General features: G+C 40.1%; 1 protein-coding gene across 1 annotated transcript; it reads left to right on the top strand.

The window, feature by feature from the left end:
• LOC140938187 (uncharacterized) lies at nt 1-558 on the top strand. The gene has a single exon (XM_073387710.1). The coding sequence runs from the start codon at nt 1-3 to the stop codon at nt 556-558; it is 558 nt and encodes a 185-aa protein (XP_073243811.1).
• The last annotated feature ends 12,779 nt before the right edge of the window (nt 559-13,337 follow it).

The raw sequence follows: 13,337 nt of genomic DNA, 5'->3' as shown, positions 1-13,337 counted from the left end.
ATGGACACGGGCAAGCACCGTCTTGAGGTGGACTGTGAGTCCATGTATGACCGCGTTAGGAGGAAATGGGCGGGAATTGTGACAGGGGTGACGTTCGCTCCGGATGTGCCAACAACCTCATCGCAAGGTGAGAATAGTGGCAGCGCTTTCAGAGAACATGACCCTAGACAATTGGGGTGGGCTCTGAAGGTAACAAAACGACCCACTAGAATGACTGATAACGTCAAGACCTTCTTGATGAAGAAATTCGAAGAGGGTACAAGAACTGGAAACAAGGCCGATCCTGTACGGGTAGCGAGGGAGATGAAGACCCTCAGAAATGAGGACGGAGAGCCCACGTTTAAGCCTGAAGAGTGGAGGACTGCGCAGCGGATCAGTAGCCTGTTTTCACGTCAGACAGCGGCGCTGCGTCATAGGGGTATTGATGCGGAGGAAATCTCGGAGGAAGACATCGAGGCTGCCGAGTCGGAGATAGCGTTTGACACCCTTAGAAGTTTGGTGATGGATGATATGGGCAAACCAAGCCATCCAATCATCGTGGGCATTAGCAATATCTGAGAACTTGTAAAAAACAAGAAGCTTGACTCACTCAAACTGACAGCTCTGAAAGAAATCTGCAATCAGCTACACCTGACGACAAGCGGACCACTGTCAAGAAAAAAAACTTTCTTTGAGGCCATTCAAAAATTCTCTGAGAGTTGCACGTGTTTTCAAAAATAACGTTACATGGTTTTAGTAGGGAGGATCTCTATGCTTCTACCCCAATCTTCTCCATTGGGGCCTTTTAGATAGGTACAGGGAGACCCTTCGATAACAGGGTTTATAAATACTTGTAAATTAAAAAATCGTGAGCAATATAAGACTGCAAACTGAATGAATGCTATGGTAAACACAGTAAAACAAAAAACTGCAAGGAATTTTACATACTGCTAAACACCAGCTGTCCGTCGCTATGCTTGAATGCTATCATGGATGAAACCAATTCGGTTTTCTTCCTAGACAAAAGAGCGGTGCCGGAAGATTTCAACAGCAATGCACACGGATTGATCAACTTTAGTAACGTTGTGTCAAATCTGTTACGTTATAATGCATTAAGTTTCGACTCACTAATTTGCGCATCTGTTCGAATTGCATTTCCTCTGCCACGAATTGACTGTCATTTCGGCAGCCTGTTTGCCTTCCATCACACGTGGAGAAAACATTAACTCTGTTAGTCTCCAAAACTATTCACTACTTTACAAAACACAATCTTGAGCCTGTCTGGCATATTAATTTGCATGTCCATGTTTAGTGAAATGACAGAATTGTTATGTTCGCCCCAAATTTGTGGACTGTCAACGTCTGCAAGATCGAAACAACAATTAGTTTCAAAAACAAGAACCTCATAAAAATTAATAATTAATTACGTGCAGGGTTATCATCGCTTGTATATAATATCAACAGACAGGTGAAGTTTTCCCAGGGAACTTCGACAACATGCAAATTAGTTAAATTTGAAGAAAGCTTACGGGAGGGCATTTTGACCTACCAAATGACAAAATAGGCCGATGAACTATGGCCACTTATCTGAAAAAGTAATGTTTTTCTCGTAGTGATAGTAAGGAAGCCAATAAACGCCTGCAACAAGTCGCAAAATCAAGCGTGAAATTTTTCCCGGAAAAACTACAACTATGCAAATTAGGAAATTAGGTTAAAGTTGTGAGAAAGCTCACGCGACGAGATTTTAACTTGCCAAATAAGAGTTTGCGTATTTGTAAAGACTTTATGACAGACTAATAAAAAATAGTTTTGATCTGGATATAAACCGCCGCACTTTAGAGAAAACCAGATTGGAAAATTGCCAAAATTCTTCTTACTCGCTATAGCCACGAAGTGATGATATTTGGAACCGCTCCAAAGTAAGTTATTTTTAACCAAATTCGTTTATATTGGAGACATGAGCTGGTTATAGGCTGGAAAGTATGTACAGTTCGTATAAATGAATAAGGCTAATGCCAAGTAAGTAAAATGCGTCGTGGAAGTTTACCTAAATATTCCGTCTCACGTGGGCAAAAAGCACCAAAAACTAGGGGGGTGGTCAAAATTCTAAGAAATTAATTTTATTTTACTAAAAATACCACCGATCGTAATCTTATCTGATAGAGAAAAAATGCTGAAAATTTGGAGGTAATCGGCCGACCTCGATCCGCGGACCCTGCCTGGTCCTTAGTGACAGTGACACTTAAAACTTTTCGCAACCCTCAAAAACCTGCTTTGTAGGGATACAGGTCTGATTCGTGGGTGGAAAAAGGAAGAACAGCGCTTTTCAACTCATTTGCGGCAATAATGTTGCAAAAAATTACACGTTTTAGTTTGCTTTCAGTCCCAGCTGATTGCGACCGCGTTGCGTCACCTTCCTCACGTTTTTACGATCTTTTAATTTGATACTATAGGTTTTACGAGTTAAACTGTCCCAATGGTAAGATGGGCTTTAGGGAAAACTAGAAATACGTATCTCCCATTAACCCTTACGAAACTGTTTTTGTTGTTGTTGTGTTTTATAGCACTCTCAAATTAAGCCGTTTGTGCGAGGTTAGGATCTGGATGGGTGACCCGACGGGAATATTCTATCAGTGAAGACCCCTATTTTATTCTTTTTTTTCTTCTTCATCTTTCTTTATTACAGGGTACCCCTACCAAGAGCCATAATGGGACCATTTAATGGCTCTTTGATGCCCCTACTTTATTTTTTTAATGTGTACTGAAAAGCATATTTTGCATTATTTTGCTGCCGGATTTTGAAAGTTGAAAGTTCAACTTGTTCGTAAGTACGGGGTTGAAACTTTGTTCCATCGGCGGAAAAAGGGCCACGCTCAAAGTGGGTTTTCCAAGGCGTAAATTAAGTTCCTCGCAGGGCAAGGCCAAGTTGTCTCTGCTTCGTAGTCTCTGCCTGTCGTTTTCTCCCTCGTTACTCTCGCTAAATCCAGCGTTGTTGTGTGTGCAGTTCCTTACTATTTGCATGAGAAAGTGGTCGCTATTGGCCAACATTAAACATCATTTCACAGTCGATGAATAAACTTGTCAGCTCTTCATGATAAAGCATGATATTGTACCATTGTCGTCAGTAGCCTGTCCCAGGCTCCCAGATTGCGCTTTTTATTTGAGTGTCAATGTATTTAGCACGAAAGTGCTAATTGGGAGCACTGGCTAATCCTGCCGCGGTTTTTTTCTATTGTTACTTAGTGTTGTTTTCTGTTTCTGTTTTTGTTTCCTTCCCTTCATGGCACCTTCGTCAACTTAACTGACCCCATACACATCCTTTCAAAGAGTTCATTTTATAGCTATTTAGGTGTCTGAATGACCATTCAACTTGTTCAAGCGTTCAGTGGCTGTACTTCGCAACAAATACGTCTATTTGAGCAAGACTTTTTAACGCTCGATGATTTTTTTATTAATCTGGCTGCGAGAAATCTAGATATCAGGAAGAAACATTGATAAAGAGTAGATAAAATTTATATTAAATGTGAAACGTTTGATATTTCCAGACTACAAAGGTTATGGTTTGAAAAGGAGTTGGCTAAGATAGAGCAATGGATACTTAAGAGTCAACATAAAAGACACTGAGTTCTTAGATTTTGTTTGCTCTGAATACGACTGCGGTTCGCAACGCCTGCATTCAAATGTAGTTTAGAGTTTTCTATCTCCTAGGAAAATTGCCGACCAAGGCTATAGAGAATTACTGACCGGGTGTTTTTATGTTGGCAGTTGGCTCGTAAGAAACTGATCCACTTATCCACGGTTATATGAGAGCGCCGAGATGCCGAGCGGGGACCGCGGAGTCAAACCCCAGCCGGAAAAACAGAGAAAGTGCTGCCTTCGTAATGACGTCTACACAAAAGATCAGACTTTCTAGTTCCACAATCGCCTTCTCACAACCCTATGTCACGTAAAATGGTGTGAGACTTAGCAAACAACAACAACAACAACGAAAACAAAAACGATGGCAACAAGATATTTATCACCCACCCACTGTTCGTAAAGGGTAGGAGATGTAGTATTGGGTGGTATTCTTTCTCAAAGTCCCATTCACTTTGGGTAGCATTCCATGCTTAACTCGTTACAAAAGGGATCATGAATAGCAATCGCGCCGAAAGCTGCCTGGCAAAAATTCTGCAACCAGTGAGGTACCCATGTGAAACCCTGAGGGCAGTGGATAATAAGATATCTGCAAGTAGCAGGGTTGACGACAAACCCTGACTACGAGAGATCATAGACTGAAGTAAGTCGGTAATTCTTTTCATTTCAATTTAACCATGGCATCACTTATAGTGTACATTGTACTTTTTTTGTTTTTTTAATTCTTTGTTTTAATGTTTGTTATCCTTAACAATTTTTGTGCTATATTTACTTAGATATGCAAATCACGTTAACAATAATCCAGTCTCCGATTGCAACGGAAGCGATTTTTACTAGTCACTTCTGAAAGGATATCGTTAGCGTTCAGTCACGACGTCAACTCCCTCTTGATTTCTAAATTTCTACTGTTTCTAGGATCCCATAAATTGCCTGCTTATGCACTTGACAATACAGTTGAAAGATACTTCTATAATATAAGGTGTTTCGATACAGTTTTTCAGAGACCATACCGATATTTTTCAATCGCCTTAAAAGTGTTTTTTTTTTCCTTGTCCGATCGCTATAAAATGTTCACCAGTAATTGGCTATGGATTGAAATTTGTGAAAATGTAGTGTTAAGTAAAATCGATATCACTATGACAGCAATGAACAAAAAACTTTGAAATTGATAAAAGCCGAATTTTGTGTGATCTAGACCTGCTACTGAAAATCCAACACTAGGAACTTCAAGTTTGGTGTTTAGCTAACAATCTCCGTAAGAAGTAAAAAATTCTGTATGTTTGATTTCGACTAAAACGAAAATGTATTTCAAGCCTTAAATTTTCAATAACCGTGATAGATTATTTCATAAAAACGTTATAAATGACTCAAAGTTTTCTTAAGAGCGGATGTCAGTAAATATCGACCAGAGGTCTACAAAAGTGAAAAATCGAAAATTCTCAAAAAAATTCACAAAGTAGCACTAGGTAAGCTATTAACATAAATGTAATTTTTACCTCGATCCGATAATTATTTTCCACGTACGGGGGGGTTATTGGTTTCGCGGCTCTCGGACAGAGTTTTCCAGGCCCGAGACCAAAAGTGTCGCAAAAAATCGTTTTCAAATTCAAATCCATTGTAATGCGGACAACAAATAACTTATTCAGAAGAGTACTTAATTGCACACATTCTAAGTGGTGATTTACTCAGTTTGAACGAAAGTGTAATATTTTGGAGATTTTTTCATTATTTTCAATATTTTGAACGTTTTCGTTCAATGAAAAAATGGCAAATTTCAAAGCCCAAAATCGTCGACTGGTACCTCGATTTCAGTAACGAGTCTTATACCACGTTAAAGAGCGTTATCTCTTCTTTCAAAATCTGTTTTCAAAACTACGGGCAACTTAAACGAAAATGTTTGAGGCCAAAAAATACTAGTAGTACTTTTCTGAAATTTGAGCTTTCCAGACTCAGCGGGTCGATGCTAAAAACTCAGAAAAATGCAAAGAGAAATCAGTTTGAGCACAGGCGGCCCAAGCGCACTATGTGTGGGTTCGGGCTTCAGAGGTCATTTGGTCGGAATATACTAGAATTATTGGTATATTATCTGATGCTAAATAAACGCAAAAATCTTAAAGATTTGAAGTCTTCTTGTTTATCTATCTGTACTAGTAGCCGTTAAGATAACGAAGGTCGATATTTCTTGCATTATTACATGTGATTCGGACCCTTATTGTTCGAATTTTATCACATGTATTCGAATCTACAACGCTAAGAAAAAAAAAAATCATGATCACGCGAAATATTGATTCAAAAAGCTCCCTTACCTTTAGTTCATAGCCACTCTGTGTCCTACGGCCGGTTTAAACGCCGTTTAGTCGACTTTCTTTCCATCGAGTACTGAACACTATAAAAGAAGGGAAGGCTGGAGACCTTCCAATTGACCCTCGCCGCTCGAAGGCCAATAAATTCCAAACTAAGCGACCGATCTCCCTAAAATTGCCACCAGCCAGACCGAAGAGTGTACACCTACCCGTTCGACGAGCGCCAGGTTCTAAATTCGGCTGCATGAGCTCGAGGATCGTTGCATTTCGCATCGATTCTGGCCAGCTTCGCTTCGCCATGATGCGCAATCTTAACTGTTATCCTACGAGATTCAAATCTTGGAGCTTAGCGACCGCGTCAGATGGACAAAACGTCACTCTCGCGGGGGAAGGGTCGTCACTTTTGCCCTAAAGTAAAAACTTGCAAGAGGTGACAGGCCGCACATCTTCACCGGCGTGAAACCTTTGAAACCTTTTACATATTGCTCCATTGAGGAGACTTCTTTCAGGGGATCTTACAGTTTAAAATTTGAACGATGATATCGCTTCTATATAGCGGACCAAGATACGGTTCGGTATAGTTTATGTTCAGCAAGGGAAAATTGTGTAAGTGGAGCAGAACCTTTTAAATTTTCAACAGACAATTTATTCAGTTCGCGCGTATTCCTGTTGAATTTGTAGCCCGTTTATGAGATATGTCTACTCAAATATATAATAATTTTTCCATAGCTGCTGTTATGTGAGAGTAACTGCTTTTAATTTCTCCGTAAAGTTTACGGTTTACGGGTTAGGTTTACGGGTTAGGTTTACGCGATCTCAGAGAACAATGTTTAGCTGTACACAGCACGTAGTCTGTTTAAAAATATATCCAGATCTGACACTGGTTTTGGGTATTTATCACGTCTAAGCATGATTTAAATACATTATGATGCTGTGTCCTTTGAATGTCGTCTTAAAACTCAATCGCTTTGTAAATGTCACTTGTAGTTTTAATATCGGAGGAGAGTATTTTAAAGCTCAATTTTTTTCAATACCATTAGCATGTTGTTTTTTTACCAATCAATTGACTGGCTTCTTTGTGCCACTACATAATGCGTGTAGTTAAATATAAGTTTGGCCGGATTTAATAAAGACAGTCTGGGACGTTTTTGGGTTTCATGTGTCATACACGCGTGAGCTGTTTCCGGCCGAATTAAACGCACCGGCTCCCCGGACGGTGTCGGTTTGCGATAGGGCAAAAGTGACGACCCTCCCCCCGCGAGAGTGACGTTTTGTCCATCTGACGCGGTCGCTAAGCTCCAAGATTTGAATCTCGTGGGATAACAGTTAAGATTGCGCATCATGGCGAAGCGAAGCTGGCCAGAATCGATGCGAAATGCAACGATCCTCGAGCTCATGCAGCCGAATTTAGAACCTGGCGCTCGTCGAACGGGTAGGTGTACACTCTTCGGTCTGGCTGGTGGCAATTTTAGGGAGATCGGTCGCTTAGTTTGGAATTTATTGGCCTTCGAGCGGCGAGGGTCAATTGGAAGGTCTCCAGCCTTCCCTTCTTTTATAGTGTTCAGTACTCGATGGAAAGAAAGTTGACTAAACGGCGTTTAAACCGGCCGTAGGACACAGAGTGGCTATGAACTAAAGGTAAGGGAGCTTTTTGAATCAATATTTCGCGTGATCATGATTTTTTTTTTCTTAGCGTTGTAGATTCGAATACATGTGATAAAATTCGAACAATAAGGGTCCGAATCACATGTAATAATGCAAGAAATATCGACCTTCGTTATCTTAACGGCTACTAGTACAGATAGATAAACAAGAAGACTTCAAATCTTTAAGATTTTTGCGTTTATTTAGCATCAGATAATATACCAATAATTCTAGTATATTCCGACCAAATGACCTCTGAAGCCCGAACCCACACATAGTGCGCTTGGGCCGCCTGTGGTTTGAGCAACAGTGATTTAACGTTATCAGCTATCAGAAACCAACACGTGTTTATCGAGCGATCTGATAAAATTTAAAGCCGTTTTCCAACGAGAAAAGCAGAGTTTAGCCATCTTCTGCTACCAAACGCACGAGTGACGTAAGGTTGTCAAAGGGCAAAGCACAATAATAAACTTCAAAAAGCACAACGTTTCTGCGTCTAGGAATTAGACTTTAGCGGACAGAACAATGCCTACTAGTGTATGTTTCATACCTTAGCATGGGTTTCCTAGATACCGGAAATAAAAAACATCAAGGACAGCATCGGCAAGAGCATCTTCGGCTGCTCTCAAACGACGGAGATTGCGTTACTTTTCACAGATTGACCGCTTACCACCTGTTTTGGGCTCGCATTTTGACGGAACGCTTGCCTCGAGAGGCGCGCGGCACGGATCTGAACTCTTCTTCACGAGACATTGAGCTGAATTTATCGGAAATATGCCACCACCACCAACAACATGAGCTTTTTTCGGGTATTTGTCGTTTTTTATGCGAAAAGTTCGGGCAAGCAGATTCTCGCAAAAACCATTTAGCTTAAAAAATGTGTTTAAAAGCCCACCCTGGATTTGAAGCAAAAAGTATTTCCTCGAAATAAACTAAAAATACCCAATTCACGCGGTGAAAAATGGATGATTATGGAAGGATTATCGAATTCTTGCCTAACCTGAGGGATTTCCCGTGATGTAGGATTAGGGCTAGGAAAAAAGCCCATAACCTGCTCCTGTCGTTGTGAATTTCCTCAAGATCAAAAATTTCAGTAAAAACCGAAAACAACAGCTTAAAGGAGGTGCACACACCTTGAAATAACCAGGGAAAAGGGGCTTCTGATTGAGCTAAACTTTCATTGATGCACGGTGCAATTAGGTAGACCTGTTACTTTCCCCCGCGCAAACCACATGGGGAGTACTTTGAAGCGGTCCTGTCGGGGACTTTCGGGGATAGGAGGCGGGGCAAATCGAAAATAACTTCTCTTTGTTTTTGTGAAGTACATCATTTCTCGCACGGTTTACAAGGTGACGGCGGACTCCGTACCTTTGGAAAGGCCCTTTTGAAACATATCCTGGCAACATGCAGGGCGTCACGAAATTAACGTCAACACCTTGAATCAACTCCATGAACAGGGAGAGGCGATAAGTCCCATCTTAAAAGATGCTTGATGTCTAGACGTGAATAGTCTGTCCACAGTCATTTTTCATTTTGTATTTCGGGACCATTTGACAGCGTACGAGTGAACCGGAGCTCAGTAACGAGCCCTAACCCCACCCCATTGCCCTTGCGGTCAATAAATCATCGCGTTTTTCATTTTTTTTATGCGCGTTCGAGAACCTCCAAAGGGAATATTGAGGGTCTCTGTACGGTTTCAGTTTATTTTACCGACAAAAAAGAACAAAACAAAGCAAAAGACAAGTATACAGAAACACGCAGAAGCAATGTGGTGAGGAAGCCCAAAAAGAAACCATAAGGCTCAGGTCATCCCCTTTTCGTTCGTTTAGCGTCGAATAGGTTTCCTGGTTTTGGGTAGGTCGGTCGGTGGGGTGAAAAAAAAAAATCACAAGAAATCTGAGAACGGGAGGCCTGAAACACCAGCATCATTGCCGTGGAGACTGAAAACAACAAGACATGGTCACCAAATCGACACAAACTCAATATGGCGGAAAATTTGATGGTCAATTTCATAAAAAAAGGCCCAAAAAGGGTAAAAAGCAAAGAGGATACACCACAGAACGTTTTACGCCTCGAAATGATGTTATAATGCTAATTTTTTAGATTAAAAGAATTAATCTAAGTCCAAAAAAAAATAAACCTTGTCGTTTCTTTTTCTTGCTTTTTTAGAAAACGCCAAAAAACTGGGTCTTTTGGACGACACTAAACGAAGAAAAAATTAATATAGGAATTAATCTCCCTTAAAGTATAAAAGTATAAGTTTACAAGGACAGGATCGAACGTATACTGAGTAACTAAATGATAAAAATTTGATCAAAATTAAATGAAAGGCTAAGAGCCTAAGCGCTGTCTGATAACGAAACGGTAAACAAGAAGTGCTGCCTCTCATTTAAAAGAGACGTGAAATACTGGGTGGACCACATCCTGAACTCCCGCGAAAACCGCAAAAGAGGAACGTTCAGGGCTAAGGAGACTAAACAGGGGCGTAGCTACTTGTACGCACGGTTTGCACGTGCGTACCCGAAAACGTTGAGGAAAAAAAATAGAATGAAATAAACATAACTAAAAAAAATCGGTTTCCAGAGAAGCGACGACATTAATTGGAGAACCTAATCTTGGATGATTTATTTATATAGCAAGCTTGATGATGTAAAGCGTGAACGCGTTGTTTTCTCCACGACCTGTCTTCGGAGTAGACGAAGTAAGGCACAATTACGTCAATGTGTGATGCTTTTGTCGGTCAAAAACAATGTGACAAAAAGGGGTAAGAAGAGTCATTTGTAAACTGAAGTCGGAGGTACTACAAGCTTGATTTTTAATAGCTGAATTAATGATAAACGGTTGACGTCAATGAACATAACAAGCCGACAGAATTAAAGAATTTTAGAGGTTGTGTCATTTTATAAACAGCAAAAATGCTTTTGCTTACAACCGTTAACCCCACCTTTAATAAAGGCATCTTAAAAAAAAATGTTTAGATTTGGGGTGGGGGGGGGGAGGGGGGAAGAAGATGTGGAAAAAGTTGGGCGTACCTCCGGAAAAATCCTGACTACGCACCTGCTAAAGTCTGAAGCTGAACAACAGGAGTCTTGACGAAACGTCCTCAGTTATCACCTGTCCGGGGTCGTACTTTCAAGGAAACGCTGATCAAGAATCACTCACGACGGAATGGAAACTCCTCGTAGCTTCCAGCGAAAAAAGGAGTGACAACGGTGGTAAGCGGTCGTTCTGTGAAATGTAACGCAATCTTTGCCGTTTACGATCTTTCGGCGCTTGGATTTCAAACGTTGTTGTTTGCTATGTTCTCCCGTGTGGATACTTGACATTTCCAATATATGGAAACACCATGCTAAGGTACGAACAACAGACATTCACAACATTGTTTTGTACGCTAAAATCTGATTTCATGGACGTAAAACGTTTTGAATTTTAAGACTTTTTAATATTAGTGCTTTGCCCTCCCTTTGACAACTTCACGTGACTGGTGCACTTGGCAGGAGTTGACAGCTTAAATCTGCCTTTCTTGATAGCAAACGGCATTAATTTATATCAGATCGCTGTATAAACACGTCTTGGTTTCTGAAAGCTGATAACATGAAACCACTATTGCTCAAACTGATTTCTTACTGTATTTTTCCAAGTTTTTAGCATCGGCCCGCCGCGTCTGGAAAGCTCAAATTTCAGAAAAGTACTACTTGTATTTTTTGGCCTCCAACATTTTCTTTTAAGTTGCCCGTAGTTTTGAAAACAGATTTTGAAAGAAGAGATAACGCTCTTTAACGTGGTATAAGACTCGTTACTGAAATCGAGGTACCAGTCGACGATTTTGGGCTTTGAAATTTGCCATTTTTTCATTGAACGAAAACGTTCAAAATATTGAAAATAATGAAAAATCTCCAAAATATTACACTTTCGTTCAAACTGAGTAAATCACCACTTAGAATGTGTGCAATTAAGTATTCTTCTGAATAAGTTATTTGTTGTCCACATCACAATGGATTTGAATTTTAAGACGATTTTTCACTTTTGTAGACCTCTGGTCGATATTTACTGACATCCGCTCTTAAGTAGCGTCAGAATGATGCTTAATATCATATTTTGATGATAGGAAATTTTGTTGTTCTTTCGTTCTTGCGATCCTGAAAACTAACCCGTTTTCTCACCACCTGTACAAGTGCAACTTCATTCAGAATTTGGACTTTTAGCGCTCTCTTGTATATCTCCGAAACGACTCAAACGAATTTTTTTAAAATCTCTTCACATAATCTTCATAATGTAAAAGAAAAGGTCTGAAACTTTCATTAAGATTGATTCACTGCAACACCCTCAAATTTCAAGACAAACCTATCCTAGTCAAAACTCTGCGTTACAACATTCACTGTTTTGACGTTATGCTAATTTTACCAAAATTATGCACACTATACATACCTCCATGACTAGTACATTTTAGTTTGAATTTATCGCATCTTTTGAATGTAAAACATTGACAATACTCACACTGAAATGTACTAGTCATGGATATATGTATTGTCCGCAAAATCATTTTCATATCACTGACTATGCACTTAGCCTTGCTTTGAAACTAAGTTTGGGCAACTCGGAAACGACCTAGAAAATTAGAGCCCACTTAGTGCTTGAAGACAGGTTTTATAACAGTTTGAAATTGTCACAATTTACAAAGATTTTTACGGAAAACCACTCAACCATGACAGGGTGGCAAGAGATGTTTTTCCCATAAACTTTCAACACTATGCTAGCTGTTTACTTTTTTTTGTCTACTTTTTGAGGTACGAGTAATAAAGTTCACTAACCGGATGTATCAATAAACAAATGTTTCACTAGACGGACGGACACTGTTTTACACAAAAAATATAACACGTTTTTGCACTTAGTAGCTCTAATAGTTCAATCCATTGAATTAACTCCAACCAAAGTCTATGTTTCAAAAGGTTACACATGGTTCCGCTGTAATTCATCGCGTTCTCAAATTTCTATTTGGAATTTGGTGAGCACTGAGTAAAAAAAAAATAATAATCAATAATAATAATGATGATTTGGAGGTAGCACATCCACAAAGTGGTTCTTCGTCTACCCGGTTCCTGATCGAATTGGAATTCGGAAATGTTAGTTTTTGTGGAGAGGGGAAAACCGGAGTACCCGGAGAAAAACCTCTCGGAGAAAAAGAGAAAACCAACAACAAACTCAACCCACATATGGCGTCGACGCCGGGATTTGAATCCAGGCCACATTGGTAGAAGGCGAGCGCTCTCACCACTGCGCCATCCTGCGCTCCACATATCACAGTGGCGCCTTATTCTTGGCTATATTATCTAGTCTTGCTTTAATTTATTTCCCGCGGAGACTGCGGAACACCAGAGCATCTATTAGGGACTTTTTCGTGTTGATAACTGATAATTCATACGCTTTTTTGTAAAATTACTTCACATTGACGTCACGAAATGTTTTTGATTGAAAAGAAAATTACAGTAGATAAGCCCTTAGCAGGAAGTATTACAAAATACGACAAAGTGTTATTACAATTCACGACAGCTCGGCTTATAACGGCTACAGCGAACGTTAGAAGAATTCGAACTTGAAAACCAGGGCTGCCCTGTTGAAAACTTACGGACGGTCCCGCGATCGCCTTTTGTTTTCTGGTCAAAACTAAGGCAGCGAACCTTCGGTCAGTCGATTGACCTAGAAGCAATGGTACCATCCCTCCCATAGCAAGTGCTGCATTGTTGCGCGAACGCGGTCGCTAAGCTTGAATATTCC

The sequence above is a fragment of the Porites lutea genome, chromosome 1 (genome assembly GCF_958299795.1).
Source record: "Porites lutea chromosome 1, jaPorLute2.1, whole genome shotgun sequence".
NCBI lineage: Eukaryota > Metazoa > Cnidaria > Anthozoa > Scleractinia > Poritidae > Porites > Porites lutea.
This window is presented reverse-complemented; position numbering and strand designations above follow the sequence as displayed.